General features: G+C 53.3%; 9 protein-coding genes across 9 annotated transcripts; 5 read left to right on the top strand and 4 right to left on the bottom strand.

The window, feature by feature from the left end:
- Positions 1–161: 161 nt before the first annotated feature.
- J4E78_007444 (uncharacterized protein) lies at positions 162–3126 on the bottom strand (the record flags this gene model as incomplete). Its single annotated transcript, XM_049368050.1, has 2 exons — positions 162–1906; positions 1965–3126. 2 exons carry the CDS (start codon positions 3124–3126, stop codon positions 162–164), a joined length of 2907 nt encoding a protein of 968 aa, XP_049220371.1.
- A 1150-nt stretch (positions 3127–4276) lies between these two features.
- Positions 4277–5610, top strand: J4E78_007443 (uncharacterized protein; the record flags this gene model as incomplete). The annotated part of the gene is made up of 2 exons (XM_049368049.1): positions 4277–4661; positions 4715–5610. The coding sequence occupies 2 exons, from the start codon at positions 4277–4279 to the stop codon at positions 5608–5610; spliced, it is 1281 nt and encodes a 426-aa protein (XP_049220370.1).
- Positions 5611–6373: 763 nt separating this feature from the next.
- J4E78_007442 (uncharacterized protein) lies at positions 6374–8372 on the top strand (the record flags this gene model as incomplete). The annotated part of the gene is made up of 3 exons (XM_049368048.1): positions 6374–6460; positions 6523–7965; positions 8331–8372. The coding sequence occupies 3 exons, from the start codon at positions 6374–6376 to the stop codon at positions 8370–8372; spliced, it is 1572 nt and encodes a 523-aa protein (XP_049220369.1).
- Positions 8373–8499: 127 nt separating this feature from the next.
- Positions 8500–11360, bottom strand: J4E78_007441 (uncharacterized protein; the record flags this gene model as incomplete). Its single annotated transcript, XM_049368047.1, has 2 exons — positions 8500–10934; positions 10982–11360. 2 exons carry the CDS (start codon positions 11358–11360, stop codon positions 8500–8502), a joined length of 2814 nt encoding a protein of 937 aa, XP_049220368.1.
- Positions 11361–11672: 312 nt separating this feature from the next.
- J4E78_007440 (uncharacterized protein) lies at positions 11673–12117 on the top strand (the record flags this gene model as incomplete). The annotated part of the gene is made up of 3 exons (XM_049368046.1): positions 11673–11808; positions 11904–11983; positions 12031–12117. 3 exons carry the CDS (start codon positions 11673–11675, stop codon positions 12115–12117), a joined length of 303 nt encoding a protein of 100 aa, XP_049220367.1.
- A 2676-nt stretch (positions 12118–14793) lies between these two features.
- J4E78_007439 (uncharacterized protein) lies at positions 14794–15587 on the bottom strand (the record flags this gene model as incomplete). Its single annotated transcript, XM_049368045.1, has 3 exons — positions 14794–14881; positions 14933–15407; positions 15458–15587. 3 exons carry the CDS (start codon positions 15585–15587, stop codon positions 14794–14796), a joined length of 693 nt encoding a protein of 230 aa, XP_049220366.1.
- Positions 15588–16138: 551 nt separating this feature from the next.
- Positions 16139–17704, top strand: J4E78_007438 (uncharacterized protein; the record flags this gene model as incomplete). The annotated part of the gene is made up of 2 exons (XM_049368044.1): positions 16139–17541; positions 17587–17704. 2 exons carry the CDS (start codon positions 16139–16141, stop codon positions 17702–17704), a joined length of 1521 nt encoding a protein of 506 aa, XP_049220365.1.
- Positions 17705–18473: 769 nt separating this feature from the next.
- On the top strand, positions 18474–20049 carry J4E78_007437 (uncharacterized protein; the record flags this gene model as incomplete). The annotated part of the gene is made up of 2 exons (XM_049368043.1): positions 18474–18857; positions 18910–20049. The coding sequence occupies 2 exons, from the start codon at positions 18474–18476 to the stop codon at positions 20047–20049; spliced, it is 1524 nt and encodes a 507-aa protein (XP_049220364.1).
- A 370-nt stretch (positions 20050–20419) lies between these two features.
- J4E78_007436 (uncharacterized protein) lies at positions 20420–23494 on the bottom strand (the record flags this gene model as incomplete). The annotated part of the gene is made up of 2 exons (XM_049368042.1): positions 20420–23211; positions 23314–23494. The coding sequence occupies 2 exons, from the start codon at positions 23492–23494 to the stop codon at positions 20420–20422; spliced, it is 2973 nt and encodes a 990-aa protein (XP_049220363.1).
- Between the last annotated feature and the right edge of the window lie 29 nt (positions 23495–23523).

The raw sequence follows: 23523 nt of genomic DNA, 5'->3' as shown, positions 1-23523 counted from the left end.
TACTAGACATATTGATACCCCGTAACGAACGTCAGAATGTCGTTCGTACATCGAATTCTACGGTATTAGACAAATGCAACTTGCCAACAATTTGTGTTAATCGTACAGAGTTCTACATGCAGTAGTACTACAGTGACAAGCGTAGACTACCCTACGCCTTCTCACTTTCTCGCTCCTCCAGGGTGGGCAGGTTCCCGCTCCAAGCCGTAAACGTCGTCAGAAGGGTTGGACACTAAAGTGCTAGTCCTCATCACAACCTCTCCTTCCTCAGCGCCAGCGATAGTATTATCACCCTCTACAGCAGCCTCCCCTTCAGCCTCCTCATATCTTTCCTCTCCCAATCCCTCTCCATTCTCCTCATCCCCCTCCCCAAGCGTCTCCCTCAAACTCTCAACCCAAGCATCATACTCGCTCACATCCTGGATCCCCGCCCCATTACCCAACACCCTCCCCCTATGCTTCTCCTGATCTTCCTTAGCAATCAGCGCTTTCTCCAGCACACCTATCTTAACCTCATCTCCATCTCCTCCCAATGTACTCCCATCCCAACCCCCCTTCTCATCACCAACCAACCCGTTCCGCCAACAAAACGCCATCCACTGCCGCCAATGCTGATTTTGCTCCAAAACCTCAACGTTCCCTATCACAAACAGCGCTTCTTTCGCTCGCGTCAGGGCGACGTTCATCTTCCTGCCTCCACCCACGATACCCAAGCCCGCCTTTTCGTCTTTGGCCAGAAACCTCTTTCTTGCTCTTGTTGTACACAGTACAACGACGCGTTTCTCGAGTCCTTGGAAAGCTTCCAACGGACCGATGTTGACGTCCCACAGTCCTGCGCCTCTGCCATACTCGGATGAACGGATCATTGAACGAAGGAGTTTGACCTGTGCGGCGAAGGGCGACATGATGCATATATCTGATTGCTTGACGGAGGAATAGCGGTGGAGAGTTTGGACGATGTTGCAGGCGATGCGCGCTTCGGAGATGTTGTACCAGCCGCCGTTGTCGCGTTCGATTTCGTCGAGGCCGGTGTGCGGGATGAAGAGGACGGGCCACTTGCGGCCGCGCCAGAGATTGGACTGTTGGAGTGGGGTGTTTGGCAGAGGAGCCTCTGGGATTAGGGTGTTGTTGTAGAAGAGAGCGCTTGGTACGCTGAGGATGGCGGGGTGGGAACGGTAGTTTCGGACTAGTAACGTGAATGGTGGGTATGTGATCGGTAACATTGACTGCTTCAGTACTGGTGGGCCAGATGATGGCTTGATCTTTGAGCGTGAGAGAGGGTGGTTCTCGTATAGCGGTCGTTGAAAGAGCCGGGCGAACAAGGACCTGCGTACTAGAAGGTTACGGGATGCAGTTCGTGGCCCCAGCTGCTTCTCATCTCCTGCCATCACTACGCGTGGTTGGGGCGATGTGGTCGGATACGTGAAAGGCGGGCACACAACGCTAATGGCAGGCAAGACGTCTAGTTCAGTAGCTTGGGCTGCCTCGTCTATGAGTAGGGCGCTCCAATGTAGCTTCGGATTGGGGATTTGGTCGTCTGGGTTGAAAGCTGATGACATATTTCTTTGTATAGTCCAGAGATCATTGTTGGTCAATCTCGCGTCTGCCAGGATCGCCGCGTCTTGACAAGAGGTTACTACGATGTTGAAAGCCATGAGTTCCCGGAATGGTGGTAGACAGAACATGTCGTTCTCGATATGGCAGTACTGCAACAGCTCCCGTGGTACCTCATTATCAGCCCTTCCTGGTCGGTTAAGTCGAAATAGCTCTTTTCGTGAGAGATATTCCTTCAGTCTGAGGGCGAGTGTATCCGCCGCAGCCTCCGATGGAGCGCATATCAGCATGTGTGCGACATCTGTAGTGTTTAACAGTTGCATTGCCGTCTCTACCAGAGTCTTTGTCTTTCCTGTACCTGTTAAGGTTAGTGTATGTCTTGGATGCGATTCGTACAGTTGTTCCCTTACCTGGCGGTCCACTGATCAAGTAAGGCACAGTCCCATACACGTTGGTACATATATCGTTGACAGCATGCGCTTGTTCGTAGTTGACAGCGCGATCGAAAAGCTTGCGATGGGGTACTTTGCGCAGTGTAGTTTGAACTTCGCCATGAGCTTCATCAGGAAACAGGATTCGGAGACTCCAATCGTTATGAGAATCGTGAGATGCGGCTCTCGTGGCGTCGGCGTGGAGTGTGGCATACTTGACACCGGGCGATTCGCCAAAATGATTCAGCCTGCCGTTCGAGGATGGGTAGCTAAATGTCCGCGGGGAGAAGCCGACGAGTCTTAGCTCGGAGCTGAGGTGTGCCAAAGCTTTTCGCCGGCTCTGGAGGATGTTGAACTTCAGTGGAATGACGACGTTAGCGAACATGCGCATAGGCGATGCCGGTGGACAGAGACCATCTCCTTTGAAATAGACTGTTTCTTGCGCACGGTTGACACCGAAAACTGCGGCATTGTGCTGTACGCCTGTCCAGGGCCTGAATGCTATTGAAGGAGATCCCATGTATCCGAATTGGTAATCATCCACATAGTTTGGCATCAAAGTCAAGGCTCCTGTTTCGTTAACATACAGTTGACGTATCTGAAGCACGTCGCCCATTTCAATGTGTGGGTTATCTTCTCTTAGTCCTGGCACCAAAAGGCACCACAGGTCTTGGTATTGCCAGAGTGGGACTTGATACATCGCGTATGATTCGTTTTCTTTCTCCTTCGCTACACGCTCTATGGCGGCCGATATGTTGAAGTGTTGCAGATAGCTAGACTCGTTGAGCGGCGTAGGAAAATCCGCTCCTGTTCTGACTGTGTGATCTTCCACTTCCGAGTAGGGTGGAAGTACGAAGCTTGTTCCGGTAAATGTATGCACGTAATGCTCAAAGTCGATCCAATGCCTAGGCCTTGTGTTGATGATAGTAGCCGCTTCGGTGTTTATTGCTTGGAGACCTGGCGGGACGAAAGGCGCGGCGTATACATCATAATCCCATGCAATGTCAGCTGGGTCACTCTCGGAGGTATCATTATTCCGGGAGGTTTCTGGTATACCTTGGTCCGTCGGTGAGACTTGCGGCTCTTTTGGCCTGAAAGCGATATTAGGAACGGCTACAAGCTTTGATATGTCCTTTTCCATGGTTTTACCGTGCTTATGTTGACCTCTGTTCACACCGGAAGTATTATGCGGCCGGGTGGTTGCTTGGAGCATCGCGCTAGGGATTGTCGTAATGCTTTATAAAATGCAAGCGGCAGTGTCGACCAGGCGCGCCTGCCAGGCCTTTTGAGCCACGCCGTTCCCCAGACTGTACGTATTGGCAAAATCGAATGGTGTGCTGGGCCAAATTTGGTATCACGGAAGATTTCCACCAGAGATGCGAGACGGTAACTGCTATTGCGAACGAGCACTTCGTCGCAATGTAGGAATCACGAGCGGTAGGTTGACCCAGGAGCTGGCCTCTAGTGCTGAAATGCCACAATCTTCCAACGGGGATGAAGAGGAAGAATATTAACTGATGTATGGAAGTGGACAGGTCATCCCAAACATTAGACTCCGTGGATCACCCTTTTGAAAATGTGGTGAGCTGCGGACGTTCGTTTGGCTGGATCGTGCGTGTTAGAAGGCTGAGGACCGAGGAAGCAAGCCGCATCAAACAGCACCAATAGATATATTGCGATGTATACTTTCAAGAGATGGATCCCAATCGCGTCAATATCGGGCGTCGTTGTGGCAAAAGGTGTAGGTGTAATGTCGCGTAGCAGTCGTGGCAATCAGCCCTGCTTAGCGCGGCGCTAAGGCTCCGACCCAAACGCGCACCTGGTACGCGCTTCGGTTTCTCTTCCACAATGTCTACCCTCTATTGCACGGTATCACATGTTACTACCACATCAGTAGTATGGGAGCGTGTATCTTCTCTTTGAAGATCGCTGATCAAACGCAGAGCGCTGTCTCGACGCGACTAGACGCGCTATCACAATTCCGACAGTTCTACAGATCATAGTGGAAGATGCGTACACTACGCGAAAATTATGACAGAAGCATGCTCTGCTCGACTGGAGAATCGCATGTGTCATACATGTATCCACCCGTATGTTGTGCGGCACTGCTGCTATCGAGATCGATCTTTGCTGCACTTCCCCGCAATACGTCATGATCCGAGGTTGTACAGGTGGACATCAATTTGTCGAACACGCTGCATCAGCGAGTACAGCATCTATTCTACTGTTGTGCAACCCAGTATCGTTCTTTTCATTTTCCATCGCATTTCCTCTACACTGCTTCATCCAAAATGTCCAATCAGCAGCTAGTCGAAAGCAAAGGCATCTTCCATGGCCTACCTGTATACCCCTCGTCATTGAAAGGACTTACAGCGATTATAACCGGGGCAAATGGTATCTCTGGTAACTATATGCTGCGTGTGCTCGCGCAGGATCCCGAACGATGGACGAAGATTTACTGTTTGTCACGGCGACCACCCGCGATTCCAGATGGATTACCGAAGAATGCCGAGCACATACCCCTGGACTTCTTGCAGGACTCAGAAGATATCGCGAAAGTGCTGAAGGAGAAGGGTGTTAAAGCTGACTACGTGTTTTTCTACTCGTACGTGCAAGTCAAGCCGAAAGAAGGTGGTGGCTTGTGGAGTGACGCCGAGGAGATGTGCAAGGTGAACAGTACGTGCTGGCCGATTTACAACTTCCCATTCCACGAAACTAACCTGCCGCAGCCGCCCTTCTCAAGAACTTCTGCGAAGCTCTCCCCATAGCCAACATCAAGCCAAAGCGCATCATGCTCCAGACCGGCGCAAAGAACTACGGTATCCATCTCGGCCCTGCAGCTACTCCCCAGGAAGAAACAGCACCACGCGTCACTCTCGAACCCAACTTCTACCACCCACAAGAAGACTTCCTCTGGGACTTTTGCAAAAAGCAGGGTATCGACTGGAATGTATGCATGCCAGCGGGCATCCTCGGCGCTGTGCCAGACGCCGCAATGAACCTTGTCTTTCCGTTGGGCGTCTACGCAAGTGTGCAGAAACACTTAGGCGAGAAGCTTGAGTTCCCAACTGACCTGCAAGCATGGGAAGCAAACAGATGCATGTCGAGCAGCAAGATGAATGCGTACATGGAGCAATGGGCTGTACTAAATGATGGGGCAAAGAACGAAAAGTTCAACACGATGGACGGTACAACCTTTACGTGGGGTAATTTCTGGCCAAAGTACGCGAGTTGGTATGGCATCGGCTATGAGACGCCCAGCCTGGACGACAGTGCCTACACGGTCATTACCACAAAGCACGATCCGCCCCCGCGAGGTTTTGGGCCACCAGCAAAGCTACACGTGCGGTTCACGCTGACGGATTGGGCAAAGCAAAAGAAGGTACAAAAGGCATGGGAGGAGATCATTACTAAACATGGTCTTAAGGTAGACAAGCTTCAAGATATGGATATCGATCGCATCTTTGGCTTTACGGACGGTGGCTTGATGGGCTCTTCTCTGGATCTTACAATGAACAAGGCGCGGAAGATGGGCTGGCATGGGTTCGTGGACTCAAATGACGCTATCAGGGAGGTGCTTGGAGAGTTTGCAGAACTCAAGATGATTCCTCCTCCAGAGATATAGTTCGCGAGACAGAGTGATCAATTAGGTTCTCTGTCCGCTCCCAAAGATTCGCGTAGCCTTCCCAGACGGATCCAAGAGCAAACGCCCCTTTGTAAAGGTTTTTGATGACCTGAATGACATCGTTCTCTTGCAGAATATCATAAGCTGCCTTTCGCTTCGTCATCTCGTCCATAAGCTGGAGTGCATTCGAGTATGTGTTCTACTTCATCCCGATCTTTTGAATGATCCAACCACAATAAGATGCTTCCTAGTCAGTGCGCTTTCGTTCTTTAGGTGATTTTATCGTGAAAACATAGAACTTTTCCGATATTGTGAACTTTTTGAGCGCTCGCAAGCTTCAGATACCGGCAAGACGTTAAGGCTGTAACCTGCTGCTGACGTCACTGGGTTCGAACATCCGTAAGCATTCCACATACCAGATACGTCAGGGTCGTAAAAGCGGAGTATACAGGTCGCCGCAGTCGTGATATGTAGGTAGTGAAGGAGGCGGAGCTGACTCCTGACGCTAAGGCACCCGCGCTAGCACACGCGGAGCAGGAGCCCCGCCCCACGTCGCGGAATGGCTTGCTGTCAACGCGATTTCATCGGAAACAACTTGCTAACTGTTTGCGAATATGGGAATATCCTAAATCCCTTCGAGATTTGACTCGCAATTGCCGTGGGTTATTTGCCATTGGTATCTCTTGCCCGAAGCAATTGGCTGACTTTCCCGTCAAGGCACCGACGCGTTCGCCATCAACGCCGACGACGCGCTACTATCAAGATGCTAGCCGACGGAAAGATCGACTCGTTAGATACGCACCTGGAACAGTTCAAACTCAATGATCAGGCCAGGCAAAATGATCTAACAGTAAGTCAATACCGAGATGTCCTCACTATTTAGGTAGTCCGCGATCCGCTAACCCCGCTTAGAACCTCCTTAGAGAGTATGGGCAACTACTCGACGAATACAAAGACCTAAAAAGAGCCTATGAACAGAAAGGCAAGAGCACTATCGCTGCGCCTCCAGGCATACCTATACCAACCATAGCTGCGGCGACAACGGCTCGCATCCCATACGTCTTGGTGTTAATAGACGGCAACAACTACATCGTCAGTATCATCCCAACGATCAAGTTTCGCGCTAACAAATTCCAGTTTAACGATGAATTTATTCGCGACAAAGAAGAGGGCGGAATGCGCGCTGCTCGTATGCTCAACGACGCCATAGAAAAGTACCTGCAACAAAGCGTTCCACAGGCCCGATCCGCTCGCATACATGTCAAGATCTACGCAGACTTGACAAATCTATCTAAGCAACTCGCAAGATCTAAACTCGTCGGTTTGGAAAAGCGATCGCTGTCTCCTTTCTCCGCTGCATTCACCCGAGCCATCAGCCTCTTCGACTTCGTTGATGCTCTAGACGAAGAAGGCGCCAAATTCAAGATCAGGGAACAGTTCAAGATTGCCTCTGAAGACTCAGCGTGCAGCCATATCTTGTACGCCGCTTGCCACGATCCGGCTTATCTATCTCAACTCGTACCCTTCAGTGGTGTACGTGACAAGATTACGCTTGTCCAAGGCGCTGGATGGAACTCGGAGTTCCACCAGTTCAACTTGAATGTCACGCAATTTCCGACTGTCTTTAGATGGTCGGAACTTCCCATCACCGTGCCTACAATCAAAGGCGGTCCATCAACAGCAACCAAACAAAAGGCACTAGCCGCAGTACAGAAACCGATACTCACACCCGGAACACCAACTCCGCGCAAAGAATCGTGGAGACGAGACGACTCATTTAGCATGAGCGATTCTGCCTTCGGCGACCTCTCTCCGGTAGAATCCAACAGTTTCTTCGACCAAGAAGGAGTAGGCTGGGAAGACCGCTCAGCATACACCCAAACAGCCAAAAACGGTTCTTCGAAACCGGAAAACAACTCACAACTTTGCAAATACTTCCAAAAAGGAAATTGCCGCTTCGGTAACAAATGCAACTTCCTCCACATCCCCAAGACTCACTCCGACATGAAGGGATCTACATCTTCGCAACCACCACGCGGACCCTCCGGAGCGCCTTATCCTTCCCTTCCACTCTCATCCCAATCCTCACAACGAAACAACCCGGATACCACACCGCTATCCGCGCTCCTCCCCGCCGCCCCAATCCCGGGCTTCATCCCCCTAAACACCTCCCACCAACGCCTCGACCCCCACCTCCCCATGCCCGCACCCCCCGCCTGGAAAACCTACAACGCGCGCTTCGCCAAAGCGAAACCCTGCAACACATTCCACCTGCAACAGCGCTGCACAACCCCAAACTGTCCTTTCGACCACAGCGAACTAGAACCCGAGGCGAGGCAAGTGCTGGAGTATGTGGTGAAGTGTAATCCTTGTCCAAGGAAGGGGGCGTGTAGACGGGGAGACTGTTTTTATGGACATCATTGTCAGAGAGAGGGGTGTAGTGAGGGGGAGGGGTGGGGGGTCAAGAAGTGTCGGTTTAAGAGGGAGATGCATTATTGTGAGAGGGATTTGAGGGTGGGGAGTTTGGTGCCGGAGGGGGAGGATGGGGGTGGGAATGGGAATGGGAGTGGGGTGGGGATGAGTGGACTGGAGGTTGGGGATGGGGAGGATTTCATGTGGTAGGCTGGTTTAGATGGAAAGGATGTGTGGTTGGAATGGAAGGAATTGGCGATTTATGAATAATATGTATCGATGTCATATCACATTCCTATATGGTACAGCCTTGGTATGAGCTAGTCTATGACGATAAAGCTTCCAAGTAAATGCCCATGCCCACCAAACGCCACCGCTAGAAGCACCTGTATATGCACAAACAACTCGAAAGAGCAAAGTGGTATAGAACATCCCAAAGATGAAACCAAAAACATTACACCGTCTTCAACACTCAAGCTAATATTTCCTCCCCCTCCGTCTCGGCAACCCGGACTCTACTCCCATGCCCACACCCGCCGTCGTCGCACTAGGCGGAATAACCACCTTGGGCGCCATCAACCCCTTCTTAGGCGTCGCGTCACCCATCCCCACTCTACTCACATTTTCCTTATCACCTGCCTTGGTAGACGAAGATGTCTGTGGCAGGACGACCTTTTTCGGCGCAGCAAGCCGGCTTTTGCGTTGGACACCTACAGGTGCGACGTCGAGAGAAGGAAGTTTTGTGTCCGTTGTGCTGGAGGAGAGACTGCTGTTTAGGGATGTTGATGTTGACGTAGGCATGGGAGTAGCCGCGGGGGTAGAAGAAGAAGAGCTAGACGAGGCAACGGACATCTTCTTGACCTTTGTCGACTTTGGTTTCGTAGATTGTTTCTCCTGCGTCGCGGCCTTTTCTTCTTGAACCGCTTCAGGCAGGAGACTAGCAGGTGCCAGAAGACCCTTTCCAGGCGTACCGTTCGATGTGCCCAACCCACGTACTCTGCGTATCTTGGGTGTGGATGTCTTACTGGTCTTTTCCTTCTTCTTCTTGGGCTCGGGGGTGCAGTCCGACATGCCTAGTTCGTCTGGTGTGGCTAGGGACTCTGCGTCTGCTAGGGCGTTGGCGAGGGTCTCGGGGTTCTCTTGGTAGTATGCTAGTGTTTCGTCCCAGCGGACGTTTTTGCCGACGACGAGTTCTTTGGTGGAGTCGTCGAGGGGAGGGAGACTGGAGTAGTCCATAGCGAGCTTCATTAGTCGGACGGTGACGCAGAAAGCACCCTGTTTGTTCTTGCGCGTGTTGTTGCGGGTCATGTCGGCGAGGACCTTGGCGTCGTCCTTCTTGAGTACGACGACTTCGTTCCCGTCGGCACGGCGAATGTTGATCTTTGGTGCTGGTGCTGGGCCGATTGACGCGGGAGTGGGTAGCCTTGTCTTCTTTGCTCGTGCAGAACGTCTTGATCCTTGTTCGCTCTTCTCTTCCGCGGTTTCGGCCTCTGTCGCGCCGGGGATAGGTGACGGAAGCTTTTCATCTGGCTTGGCTAGTGTGAGTGTTTGTGACAGATCCAGCGTCAATTCGGTGTGCTGCTTAGTGGGTGAGTTGGGGTCCTTCTCTTCAAGCACCTTGCGGGGTGAGGCTAGGGCATGTTTGATGATATCTGAGTCTCGTCGGTTCTGTAGAGATTCTCTCTTGTGTGTAGTGACGGCAGCCTTCTCAGCCTTGCTTGCAGCAGCACGAGTCAGGAAGTCCTTGAGGATGGCCGTGTCATCATCGATAGCGACCGTCATTGTGACATCGTCAGGTCCGGATTCTGGACGTGGTGGAGGCGGAGGCGAGTGTAGTCTGCGTGGGGTGGGTGACTGTGGTTTGCTGGGTGTGAACGAGAATGTCAATCCATCGGCGATGTCTATAGATGCTGAGGCAGGCGCGTCGGCCATGGCACGGTCCTGGGCAGGGGACTGAAGAGCCTCAGAAGAGGCTGGTTCCTCCTCAGGCCGCATATCATCATCCATCTCTTCTTGCTCAAGCTCATTGGACTCTGACTGAACTGTGGTAGGCGCAAGACTGTGCTCTTGAAGCGCTGCTTGATAATCCCGCAATATGTTCAGTTGCAAAGAAGCTTCCGTAAACTCGTCTTCACGGTCGACCGCTTCAGGGGAGATGAGTATATCTTCCTCCCGAACAGCATCTGTCGATGTTCCTAGCTCAACCTCAGATAACTCAACATCTTCCTCGTCTTCCTCGCTAACGTCTTCGTCGAGCGCTGGTAGCGGCGAAGTCGTAGTATCTTCCAACGGCAACGCTGGGTACTGAAGCTGTGTCACCGGCTCTGGTGTCTCTGAAACCGGGTCCGCCTCTTCATGCATGGTCTCGTCTTGTTGCTTGACAACCTCGTCTGTGATCTCAACGTTCTCTCGGGGTCCTCCGCCCATGGAGATTGTTTCCCCTTGATTTGTCTCCTCTGCGACATTGCTGATCATCTCGGTGGATACAACCTCGGTCATAGCCGTCTCCGCCTCTCCTTCCAAGTTGTCGCTCAGAGGGAGCTCTGGATAATCGACCTTCTCCGGCGATGCGGTCGGGATATTCGACTGTTCCCTTAGTGGCGAACGGAATAGCTTCGCGAGCGTCGCGTCCTGTGTGGATTCTGCCTCTTCTTGTTGTCGGTCGTCTGCGTCTATGATCTCGTATTCGGTAGCTTCGGCCGTCGGCGCGTCCATCGCAAAAGTGAAAGTCGATGTCTCTTCGTACGCAGAAGATACGTCTTCCAATAGTTCGGTCTGTTCGATTATGTTTGTGTCTGTCTCGTTGATGCTATCCTCGCCTTCCACGGTATGAGCACTTTCTCCCTCCTCTTCACTATCGACTTCGTCGTTTGCGCCGATCGCGGGGTCCTCAGTTTGAGTCGCTCTCTTTCCTATAAGTAATCAGCGTGTGTCGCAGTCATGCGTGTCGGTAACGTACGTGGCAGAACGCTCTTCCTGCGGTCCCAGCGCGTCGCCTTGAACGCGCGCTTCTTGCCGCCAAGCTTGCTCGTTGATTTCTCCATAGCCTTTGGGCTCATGTGCTGCCGCCTCTTTACTGGTCTTGAACGCGCGTCTCGTTCCTTCTCGTCTTCTGCTTCTTGTGGTGTGTCGTCGGCACGCGACCTGAGATTGAATCTGCGCCAGATCTTCTTCTCCTTTCCTTCTCCCACCCTCTTTACTTCTTGTTTCCTCTCCCATCCTCGCGGTATTTTGGAAACTGGCAGCGCATTTGGGTCGAGAAATGCCGCATTGGTCTCGTTCCAGGTGTTGTCGAACGTTGCTGTGGGTGCGGCGCGCTTGCGCGGAGTGAAAACCATGACGTTGGCCGTGTATTATTACTGTAATGAATAGATCAATGGCGCGCAAACATGGGAACTGTGTCGTAGGCTCGTTAGTAGGGTCGTGACGAGGGTGTCGTCTGTGTTGGCCTCCGTCGCTAGGAAGGTGCGATCGTAAACAAAGCCGGACAGGGATTAGGATGGGGCAGGCACGCTAAGGAGATTGCCGCGGCGGAAACTTTTGAATCCACCGAGTCGACGACGACGACGCCATCGCCATTCGCAGTCTGTACAGCACCAGCACTCACGTCGCACCCAAGTCGCATTCATCTCCCGAACCGCATCTACAAGATGGTGCCGAAGCCCTCAGGCACCGCCGTCCAGTCGGCCACGCACCGACCCCTCCCACCACTGCCAAAACTCCGCGTCCGCCGACCGAACAAGCCAGAGGCGAACCCATGCTTGGGAGCAATGTCATCAGTTCTGGGTATGTGAAGAGATTGGAATATATCGAAGGAAGGCGCAACGCTATGTGGAATGCAATGGGGAAGCCACCACGAATCTGGGCTGACATGGCTACAGGATGCTGGGCATCTTCCGGCTACAGTGTGCAAGGCTGCGCACAGCTTGAACAGAAATTACGGCAATGCATGGATGCGCCAGTACGTTCACCTCCTGTCAACTCACAAACACGTCTAACCCTTCATAGCGAAACCCCAACCAGAAGAAGAACAACATCAACTACCACCTCTCAAGAATGTACCCTAAGATCGTCGGCCCCCACAAGCGGGACTAGACCACCCACGCATTCCTTTGTACATTATGTATACCCTTACGACGGCCACCCGTACGAAACAGCATCATGGGGGAGTTCACGTCGATGGATTCATCGACAGGCGTTATGGTTACCATCGTTGTATATAGACGAATCTAGGAAGAGTCGGGCATGCTATCTTGAATCCAAAACAAACATCTACCAGAGCCATTACGTACACATCAAAGCTCACGCAAGGGAGGCCTCAGACCACGACCTGGCCTTGGCCGTCAGATGTCTTAGCCTAACTGCAGGACGACCCTTCGCGTACGACCGCTCTGCTTTGTCTGTTGGCTTCATTTCCCAGGCCGACTACCACTCAATGATGCAACAGCGATCCAGCTTTACGACCACAATCTGCCGAAAAAGGCAGTGCAAGTAATCCCCCACGTGCATCCACGTGCAATACATCTTTGTATGTTTCATCGCAGGCCTGACGGTCAACTCTCCACCTCATCGCCCAATAGCTAACGACATCGAACTAAGGGATTACTGCAGTATTATACCCCGCTCGTCATCCCGCATAATTATGCTGTGCATCGTGCTCACTTGGGCTATATTTACCTTCTTTCGCCCAACGCCACATGCAGGCTTAGACCCACTCACTCTACACCCCACCAGCCCACCTACCAATGCGCTGCTGCGCCCCAAGCCGACCTGATCCTACACCAACCTCCATTCGGCCGTACACCAGACCTTGCCCAACCCCCTCACTGGCCCACCGCGTACACGTCTCGTCCAGGGCGGAAAATGCCCGACGTGATTGGACTGATGTGCGAAGAGGTGAAGGGTGTAATGCGACGCCTTACCTGAAGCTACCCCAGCTCACCCGCATCATCGCCAGACGAAACCGCTTTCAATTGGATCGCCAGGGCCATGGCCCGTTCTCTACAGCCAGGGAAGCTCTGGAGCTTACCCTGCCGCAACAGGTGTTGCTAGGGTGCTGGGTTCCCTCCCACATGCACTCAGCCGCGTAAGATGTTGTGGGCTTCTTATAGTCTGCTGCATTGCGTAGCGATCTTCGCCTTTTGCACCTCATACTACTCGACGTGCACGACGTTTTCTGGTGTCTGGCCGTCGTCATACTTGATTACTTGGTTCGAGGTTGATTTGTTTCTTAAGTTAAAGAGCTGCGCACATGGAATCGAGATGGCGGTTACACTTCTTCTTCTTGCCTTGTTAGAATCGACCATGGTATATGCGGCTGCGTTTTCGTTACCTGAGGCTACACAATATACTCCGACGATGGATGGTTGGAGTCCAGCACCTACAGCAGCTCCACAGTTACCGTTTGATCTCTCCAGACGACAGGACGGCGGAGCTAATACTTGTGGATATGTATCCGGTGCCGGCATCTCAGGTAACCTCATCCTCCATCTACTTCTGACTCTCACTAACATCTAATAGTCAGCGCAATAACATGTCCCAACCCCACAGATGAATGCTCTTCAAACAAGGTCTTCGGCGCACTCGGCTGCTGCCCTTCATCCCGAACGACCGACTGCAACCTAGCCACAACTTGCATCCCGTCCACCGCTCTATCAGCCTCCTGCACAGACGCCGCCTGTTCAACCAACGCCTTCATCTTGAAATGCACAGAAAGCTCCGCACCAGCCTGTTACGCATACCACGTCATCTATGACCGAATAGTCCTTACGCAACACGGCTGCGCAGCCAGCCCCTTCACCAGTATCGCATACCACAGCCTGGGTATGAGTCTATCGAGCAGTGCGCCAGAAAAAGAAACAGTCTATGCGACTGTCACCAAGGAACCAGCCGGCTCGCCTACGTCCCAGTCCGACTCTGCCTCTCCATCCAACTCCTCAAAGCCCAGTCTAGGCGCTATAGTAGGCGGCACAATCGGCGCCTGTCTCTTCCTCTCTTTCATCGGTTTCGTCGTGTTTCTCGCTTGGCGGAGGCGTAGGACCGAAGCAAGGAATACCGCCCGCTCTACCGGTGCTTTTCATCAGAGAGAGTCCAGGGGTATGGTCGAATATAACGCCATGGGCTTTCCTTCTCCGGGGTTCTCCTCGCAGGGCTTGTCGTCGCCGGGAAGCCCGAGTAGCGAGGTCGATAAGGTGTGGCAGCAGCGTGGATCTGGAGGGGAGTGGCCGGGGATGGGGAGGGGCAGGCAGATTGAGATTGTGGAGGTGGATGGGACGAGTAGGGCTGTTGAGGCGCCTACTGCTGAGAAATGAGGCGGTTTTGGTAATGTTTGTTGTATTCTTTGTGTAATGTTCTGTAGTTTCTTCCAGACTTTGGTCTTGTTGGATGGGTTTTTCTGTTCTTGTTTGTATTTTCTGTACGGTGTTTGCGGGAACGATACCCACTTTCAAAGGTAGTTTACAGACGGGGCGGAAAGATTGATTGGGATGAGCTTACAAGGCAACAAGGGTATTATTATGGCAGCATGTATTAGATACAATATTACTATGGCCTTCGTCAGATGTCCTAAGCGTACGTGCTTCTCAGATACATGGGGTCAGTACTACCATATTGCACGCCCTATAATATTCTCCGGATGCGTTGAAGAGATCGTCTGAGTAAATTCATCCGCTTGCATTACTACACTATACAAACTATGAAGATCGATTAATCTTGATTAGCTGCTAGCCAACGGCGAGTTAGGAACCTTGTCCTGCCGAAGAGGCATCGGATCTACTGGAAGCGCTTCTCAGCAGCCTTCCAGTTGATGACGTTCCAAATGGCCTTGAAGTACTCGGCCTTGCGGTTCTGGTAGTCGAGGCTAGAAATCGTTAGTGAGAAGCTCTTCATCAACACCCTACAGTAAACTCACTAGTAAGCATGCTCCCAAGCATCAACACCCAGAATAGGACGGAACTGCCCAACAACCGGATCCTGGTTCGCATACGTCCTAATCTGGATAGCACCGGTCTGAGTATCCTGCACCAACCACGCCCAGCCGCTTCCCTGAATCCCCGCAAGCGCCGTGTTGAACTTCTCCTTGAACGCGTCAAGGCTACCGTAGCTGTTGTTGATAGCAGCAGACAGGGCGCCGCTCGGAGGCTCGCCGCCGCCCTGGTTGGCAGGCGCGAGGTTCTCCCAGAAGAGGCTGTGGTTGATGTGGCCGCCGCCGTGGAAGTTGATCAAGGGCTGCAGGGCGATTTGCGCCTTGATGTCTTCTTTTTGCTTGGCTTCGGCGATTTGCTCGCTGAAGTTGTTGAAGGAGGTTACGTAGGTGTTGTGGTGGTTCTTGTGGTGCAGCTCCATTATCTTGCCCGAGATGGAGGGTTCGAGCGCGCCGTAGTCGTCTGAAGGGTGTTAGTATGTGGACTCTGTAGGAAATAGGATGGAGTCGTACATGGGAGGTCGGGCAGCGTGGCCTTGCCGCGGACGAATGTCGTGCCTGCGAGGCCGGCGCGAGATGTGGTGGGAGCTGCGGCTCGGGCTGCGGAGCGCAGGGCGGATGTGCGGAGGAGTGCGGTGTTCATGATGGCTTCAATTGATGTGATGCGTTCAATTGAGTATGTGGTGTGTTGTTGTTGGTGTTGTGGTGTTGAGAGGTCGTGGAACTCTGGGGAAGCTTCGGATTTATTAACTGCCCATTTCGTCATATGCGAACATGCCGACCGCCGAGCTCAGAGCTCCTCCACTCCCTCACGGCCATGCGCTCCCCGGCCAATGATGACGCTTGCATGTCGCCTTACGTTCGCATGATGTATGCAGCATCTGTATCAGGACATGTGCATTCTCATGTGAGAGTATCTCAAAGTGAACAGAAAGCTCCAGTGTATGCTAATGCCCCGCGAAAGCCCCGCGCGGGCGTTCTCAGACAGAAACTAGTCAATCAAGACGTGGGTGACAGCTGTGCAGTTTTTGTCAATCGCGTGCCGCAAAAAAGAGACGCTTGATCCAAGTACCATAGATCTCACCCCATGTGAGGTGATTGAGGGTTGCCCTGCATTTGGAACATTACCATTACCATTGTGCTTCGCGCTCCATCATTCTTCTAACATAATCGAGCTACCCCGCCAACGTCATCATGGCGCCAGTCAATGTCGTCCATCTGCCCAACGGCCAAAACCTTACCGTCACGCCCGTGTTTGGCGGCCTCTTCTTCAAGTCGAGCGATGTTCACACGCATTCGCCGTTCCCGCCTGGCTGGACCATTGTGCTCAATTCCGAAGATGAGCCCCCTACGGACGAACAAGAGCAGCAGCAGCAGGGGGAGGAGGAGCTATTCCCACCGCGCCATGTGCATCGCTTCAAGAAGCCGACCCTGAACGGAGACCACCTCTACATATCGTCCATATCGAACCCCAGCAGTAGCGAGTACAAGCCCGCTGCCTCACCAACCCGCCAGATCGCGATGATGCTGTGGGCGACACTGTACTGGTACTTTCACCAGCCTGAACCGACGCTCCAGGTCACCAATGCGATCTCCAAGAACACTGCAGATGCGGGAAAGCCAAAGGGAGAATGGCGCATAAACATCAACAGGGAGGGTGTGTTCAAGGGCAAGGTCGTGCTGCCCAAGTTGGAGCGCATGGGACTCATCGCCAGTGAAGATTCGACCGTTGGGTGTGCGCAAGAGGAGTCGTCTCCTGAAGGCTGGACGCGCATGTTTGTTAGTCGCAGGACCTTCTGGCAGCTCGATCCCAGAATATACCTGTTCACTCTCTCGCCCTTAGCCAACACCAACTCACCTTTCCCATCAGGCTCGCCGTATCCCTCGCGACCGTCGTCCCCCGCGCTTGGGTCTGATGCGAAGCAGGAGCATCAGCTCGACCAGGTCTCACCAGGCCTGTGGTCACCGACTGCGCCAGGTCCCTTCCACTCGAGCTCGCATCTACCCACGTTCTACCCACCGCCTCCTGCGCAATACGTCTTCACGAACAATACGCGACACCCGATACGACCGAAGCCACCTCGGCAGGGCGAGATACTATACACGAGGTACATACCCAGCGTTGGGCAATATCTGTCTTTCCGGGTAGCTTCCATCTCTTCGAAAGCGCTTCGACACCAGGGCCCGGTGTCTAGCCACGCGCCCAGTCCAAATGGCATGTCGGACCCAGAATATCTACACAAGTGGATGAACGACCCCCGCGTGTCGCATTTCTGGGGCGAGGCGGGTCCACAGTCCCACCAGGAACAGTTCCTCAAGAACGGTCTACAATCGAAAAACTCGTTCCCAGTCATGGGGTGCTGGGACGGGAAGCCGTTTGGCTACTTCGAGCTATACTGGGTCAAGGAGGACAACCTTGGAAAATACCTGCCCATCGTCAGTGATTACGACCGAGGCTTCCACTGTCTGGTGGGAGAGCAGGAGTTTAGGGGAGCGCATAGGGTCAAGATCTGGTTGAGTGCATTAGTGCACTACTGTTGGCTCGCGGATAACCGGACGGAGAGGGTCATGCTGGAGCCGAGGGTTGATAACGAGAAGTGAGTCTCCGATCCTACATGTGAAGTACGTTGCTAACTGTCTAGACTGGCAAACTACCTCCAAGAAGCTGGCTTCTACAAGGAGCGCGAGATCAGTCTCCCACACAAGCAGAGCAACCTGTTCAAAATCAACCGCGACGTATGGAAGGGACCGGCGCTGTGAGCCCGCGGAGGCGGAAACAAATGTGGAGTTCGTATTTGGGCAGAGCCGCATGAACCGCATGAACGGGTTACGGCTCTTGGTGGATATAGTTTTGTGGAGTAAGCGCATCATGAGATACCAAAGTCTAGACTCTAGTTATGCCGTTGAACACGTCTGAACTTGACATGTCACTTGCGTGGGGGAGTATTTGGTCATTCAATTGAATACGACCGGGAAATCAACCGCCGAGGGCTTGAAGGACATGTCTGAGTGAAGCAATTCGGAGATGCCTTGTAGCAAAAGATCGCTACAAGGAGCCTCAAAGCCGCCCAGAACCCCAACAACGCGCGCGGGAAAATTTCTGCTACTCCAAATCGCCATTTTCTTGTCGATCGGCCTATCTCAGGTTCCGACAGTAGGATGACAATCGACCATTGACGTGCGTTTGCAAAGGTGCGATAGTAGCTAAATGTGGGGTTTAGCGAGGGACCAAAACTTTTTGGCTACACGTGAGGACGTCATTGGTCTGTTGGGATAGAAAAAGCGTGGCCCACGACGCTGTGAATCACCGTTTGGAATTTGACCTCACGATACTCCCTCAGTTCAGCTCTAGAACCCTTTGATTGTAGTGCTAGCATACGTGTTGCGAGTTACTCCAAAGAACGTTGGAGAGCGAACGTTGATACCGAATTCGGAAGACTATCGGGCTAATCCACAAACGAACCGTTAAAGTCATCGACCACCACATCACTCTCACACTCTCACTCTCCCCTCATACACACGCGCAATCATGGCCGCTCAAGACGCTTCCCTCGATATCCAGTCTCGCATATCGACTATGAAGGCGCAATCTGGTGCCACCATCTTCGATGCGTACCAGACGTCTCTCACGGGCCGGTACTGCTCCCCGGAGATGTCGCAACTCTTCTCGCAGCGCAGCCGGCACTCGATATGGCGCAAGCTGTGGTTGTTCCTCGCGGAATCAGAGAAAGAGCTTGGTATCCAGAGTATCACTGATGATGCGCTTTCCCAGATGAGGGAGCATCTGACTGTTACGGATGATGATTTCGGAGTTGCCAAGGTCGAGGAGAAGAAGAGGAGACACGATGTTATGGCGCATGTACACGCTTTTGGTCAGGTCGCTCCGGCTGCTGCTGGTATTATCCATTACGGAGTATGTTTTTGTGCGTGTGAAACTGAAGAGGACTCAAACTGATATCCCACAGGCAACAAGCTGCTACGTAACCGACAACGCAGAACTAATCCTCATGCGCGACGGACTGGATCTCCTCCTCCCCAAACTCGCAAAGGTCATTTCCAACCTCTCAGCCTTCGCCCTGCAATGGAAGAGCGAGCCCACACTCGCCTACACGCATCTGCAACCCGCTCAACTCATCACCGTAGGCAAGCGCGCAGCCCAATGGGCCCAAGACCTCCTCTTCGACCTCGAAGCCATCGAGCTCGTCCGTGAGACCCTGCAATTCCGGGGCGCCCAAGGCACAACCGGAACGCAAGCCTCGTTCCTCGAGATCTTCAACGGCGACAGCAAAAAGTGCGACCAGCTCAACGAGCTGCTCTGCAAGAAAGCCGGTTTCCCATCCTGCTACGCCATCTCGACGCAAACCTACACCCGCAAAGTCGACCTCCTAATCGCCAACGCCATCTGCGGGCTCGGCGCGTCCGCTCAAAAGATCACCGGCGACATCCGGCACCTCGCGGCGTGGAAAGAACTCGAAGAGCCGTTTGAAAAAGACCAAATCGGCTCCTCGGCCATGGCATACAAGCGCAACCCCATGCGCTCCGAGCGCATCTACGCCTTGTCCCGCGAACTCATGTCCAAGCCCGCCTCGTTCGCCAACACGCTCTCCGACCAATGGATGGAGCGGTCCCTCGACGACTCCGCAATTCGGCGCATGGATATCCCGGAGATGTTCCTCCTCGCCGACGCCATCCTCCTCTCTCTCGACAACGTAACCTCCGGCCTCGTCGTGTACCCCAAGCGCGTCGACGCGCGCGTGCAGGAAGAACTTCCTTTCATGATCACCGAGTCCATCATCATGCGTCTCGTTGCGAAGGGTGAGTCGCGCCAAGAAGCCCACGAGCAGATCCGCGTGTTGTCGCACCAGGCTGGTGCGCAGGTCAAGAACGAGGGTAAGAGCAATGATTTGGTGGATAGGATCCGTAGCACGGAGTTCTTTAAGCCGATCTGGGGGGAGCTGGATGGGATGCTGGATAGTAAGTTGTATACGGGTAGGAGCGAGGAGATTGTGGAGAAGTTTTGTGGGAAGGGGGGTGTGCTTGAGGGGAAGTTGGCGAAGTATGCGAGGTATATTGAGGGGGCTAAGGTTAGTGAGTTGAATGTTTAGGGGAGTGTGTTTGGGTGGTTGTGAGGGATGGGATGGGATGGGTTTTACGAAGTCTGATGCAATCATGGTTTATGGTAGAGAAAAAGTGATCAACTCACAATGTTTGCTTGGAATGAAAAATGAGTATTAGATTGAAAGCCAAAGGAATGAGATCGTTGTGTCATTCGTCGTACCATATATATACCCTCGAAATTACCTACTTGCTATGCTAATGAATATGTTCAAAACGCTGATAATGCAGATATTGCTGACTCGCCCTTCTAACGCTATACGATGCCATCCCAAAAAATGCCAGATGCCAGATACCAACCAAACACGCTACACCGAACCATACCCCAAGCAAACACACCCACTACGCACAAAGACAAAACTAATGCCTAACCCCCTGCATCCACCGATCAATCTGATCCCTCTGCCTGGGATCCATGGGCGGCTCCATCATCCCCCCATGCATCATTCCATTCATACCCATCGGCATCTGTATGCCATTCATTCCCATCCCGCCCATCTGCATGCCACCCATTTGCATACCATTCATCTGCATCCCGCCCATCTGCATCGGCATCTGCATGCCCATCCCGTTCATCTGCATGCCCATGCCATTCATCTGCGATCCCATGCCCATCATGCCACCCTGTTGCATCATGCCCGGCTGCTGCATGCCCATCTGCATGGGCATACCCATCATGGACTGGTGTTGTCCCATGCCGTTCATCATGCCTGGCATCTGCATGCCTATCATACCTTGCTGGGGCGGCATGGCGCTCATTCTTTGCTGGTTGGCCATCATCATGGGGTTCTGAGCGTTCTTGTAGGCTTGGATTTTCTGGCCGAGCGGGATGTCGTCGTCGTCTTTTTGGTTGTTGGTCATGTTCTTCAGAAGTGGGTCCATGGAGCCGTATGATGTGGCGCGCATGGTTGCGGTGAGACGTTGCTGCTTTTTGCGCCCTTGGTCTAGCTCGTTTTGATGGAGGAGGCTGCCTTGGGGGAGGTGCGAGACGAGGGCTTCGTTGGATACTTTGCGCGCTTGGTTGTGCGGGTCGATGGGATTGGCGGAGAGGATGTCGGCGAGACTGCTGGAGGAACGCAGATTGGGTCGGTGGCCAGGCTGGGGGGCTTGTTCGCCTCGTAAGGCGGCTTCGGCTTGCAGGCGGGCTCGACGTTGGCCGAGGGTCTCTTCTTCCTCTTCGTCGTCGGCAGCGGGAGGGGGTGCTGGATGAGTGTCTTTGGATTGCTCCTGGCCTTCTGGAACACCGAACTTGCTCATCATCTCGGAGGCGAAGTCATCGCTGACTGTGCTCTTGCGCACATCGCCGAGTGCTGATTCACGTTGTTGCTTCTCTTTGATGCGGCGCATACGGTCAGCCAGCGTCTCGCCAGGCTCCTCATCCGAGTCCGGTTCAGGGGTTGTGATGGTAGGAAGGTTGAGCTGGCTTGACGAGGCTCCAAGGTACTGTGTGCGTCGTTGATTCGGGTCAATGCCGAGTAGCCTGGTGCGACGGCTGCTGAGGGGTTCGCGGTCCTCCAACTCTCGCTGCTCGATAAGACCCATGCTCTTTTGACGCATTTGCTGTTGCTGTTGAGGTCTGTAGAGAACACCAAGTGGTACGTCGTCATCCGAGTCTTCTTCCGGCGGAGCTTCCCACGCAAGGTTTACTTTTTTGCGGATTCGTCGTTGCTTCTCGGCTTCGGCCACGTCGTTCATTTGGAGCAGGGTTTGTCTACCGTCAATCAACCCCTGCTCCATCAGCGTCACGTAGTTCATCTTCCGACCCTGCTGTTTCGCCTTGCGTAGCTGAAGCTCAGCGAGAAGAGTAGTCGGCGCGCCGTATTGTGGCTCGGACTCCCCTTCCTCTTCGCTCGATTCTTCTTCTTCTCCTTCTTCGTAATGGTCTTCTGTATGTTCTTCAAACGAAGGTCGAATAGCATCGGGATCACGTCCATCCGGTCCTCGTGCGTCCTCATCACGCTCCTCTAATTGGTCACCGAGGCTCATCCGGCTTTCACTTGCCTTGACAAGTAATAGATTCATGTCAGCCGAGCTGTTCCGCTTCTTCAACTTCTTCAGGCGCTCGCCCTTCGCGTTGTGGTCAGTATCCAGTATGTTGAACGAGCTGCGTCTTCGCGTCTCTGCCAGTGTCGGTGGCATCTCCGGTAGTTTGGAACTCCTGCGCTTGCGTTCCGCACCGTACACCTCGTCGCCGACATGTCCAGCAAATGGATGATCAGTGAATGCAGACACAGGAGCATGTGCAGAAGCGTCCAGGATGCTTTCGAGCGTATCCTCCGCAGACTCTCCCTTGACTGCAAACTCCTGAGTGGGGGCAGCTCGATTGTCAAAGTAAGCGCTTGCTCGTAGTTGCGGTGGGAGTGCCATGAGACTCTGCCGGCTCTTCCTGTTGTTAGGCTTCGGGTCTGCTAGGTTATCACCAAGCAATGGCATGGATTTCCTATGCTCGTTTTGCATGGAATCTAACAATCGTGACCGACGATTGGCTTGCTGACTCATATTAGGCAATTGTGACAGGCGCTTGGGTAGGTTCAGCATCTTCGGTACGGGAGCCGGGTAGAAGACCATGCTATCGTCCGGCGGCGGTGCGCCTATGGAGTGAACGCTCGGATTGGATTTCATCATGTAGGAATGATTGGAGGAATGTCGGCTGTGGCTGTGGTGGGATGGTTCGGGTTCCTCCTCGACAGTATCTGGGCAGTGGACGCCATCGAAGTCATGCCATAGTGTACGTGCTTGGTGTGTGGTGTCGGTCGAGGCTGCTGTCGGCGGTCGGTCTACGAAATCGCGGTAGTCTGGATATTGGTTCTGCGACTCCTCGTCTGGCTCCGGGCGTCTAGGTGGGGTGCCTATATGGATACTGTTACGCAGCTCTTCTGGCAGACCATTCGCGACTTCATCGAATATGCGTGTAAAGGACGAGACCTTCCGTTGGGGCGGCGAAGCAGAGTCGCGCTCTTCATTGTGTTCCTCCTCCACTTCCTCGGGGTGTACAATCTGTCCGAGACGCGATGCCTTTGATTCCGAGCGCTGGCGCTGGACCGAAGTCGAGGGTTTCGACCAGTTGCCTGTCCCTGAGCGCAGAGACCCTGCAGGAGAGGTTATGTAACCGCCCGGAGAGTATCCGCCCCATCGTGCATTTCCGTTGAGGTCTACGATTGAATTGGTGTGGGAGCCTATCGAAACGCCGCGACTTCGGGTGCTGGCCTGTCTCGTAGGCTCGAGGTCGTTCGTCTGTAGTGAAGATCGCCGACTGTCAGTCAGCTTTAGTTCCGAGTATGTCTTCCGAATCTCCTCCTGCAGGTCTGAGCCGGACTCGCTCATGCGTTCGGCATGTTCTTCCAGGCGTTCGATGTTGCCCACATATGCCCCTTGCAGCGACTGGAGATCGGGCACCGGATGACGGAGGTCGCGGTCAGTCTTGGGGGAAGTCATCACAAAGACAGACAGTAGAGGGCCGCCGC

Source organism: Alternaria triticimaculans, assembly GCF_023758025.1.
Source record: "Alternaria triticimaculans strain BMP 0046 chromosome Unknown scaffold_11, whole genome shotgun sequence".
NCBI classification, from domain to species: Eukaryota; Fungi; Ascomycota; class Dothideomycetes; order Pleosporales; family Pleosporaceae; genus Alternaria; species Alternaria triticimaculans.
Note: the sequence above shows the minus strand (reverse complement) of the source record. Positions and strands in the feature narration are given on the sequence as shown.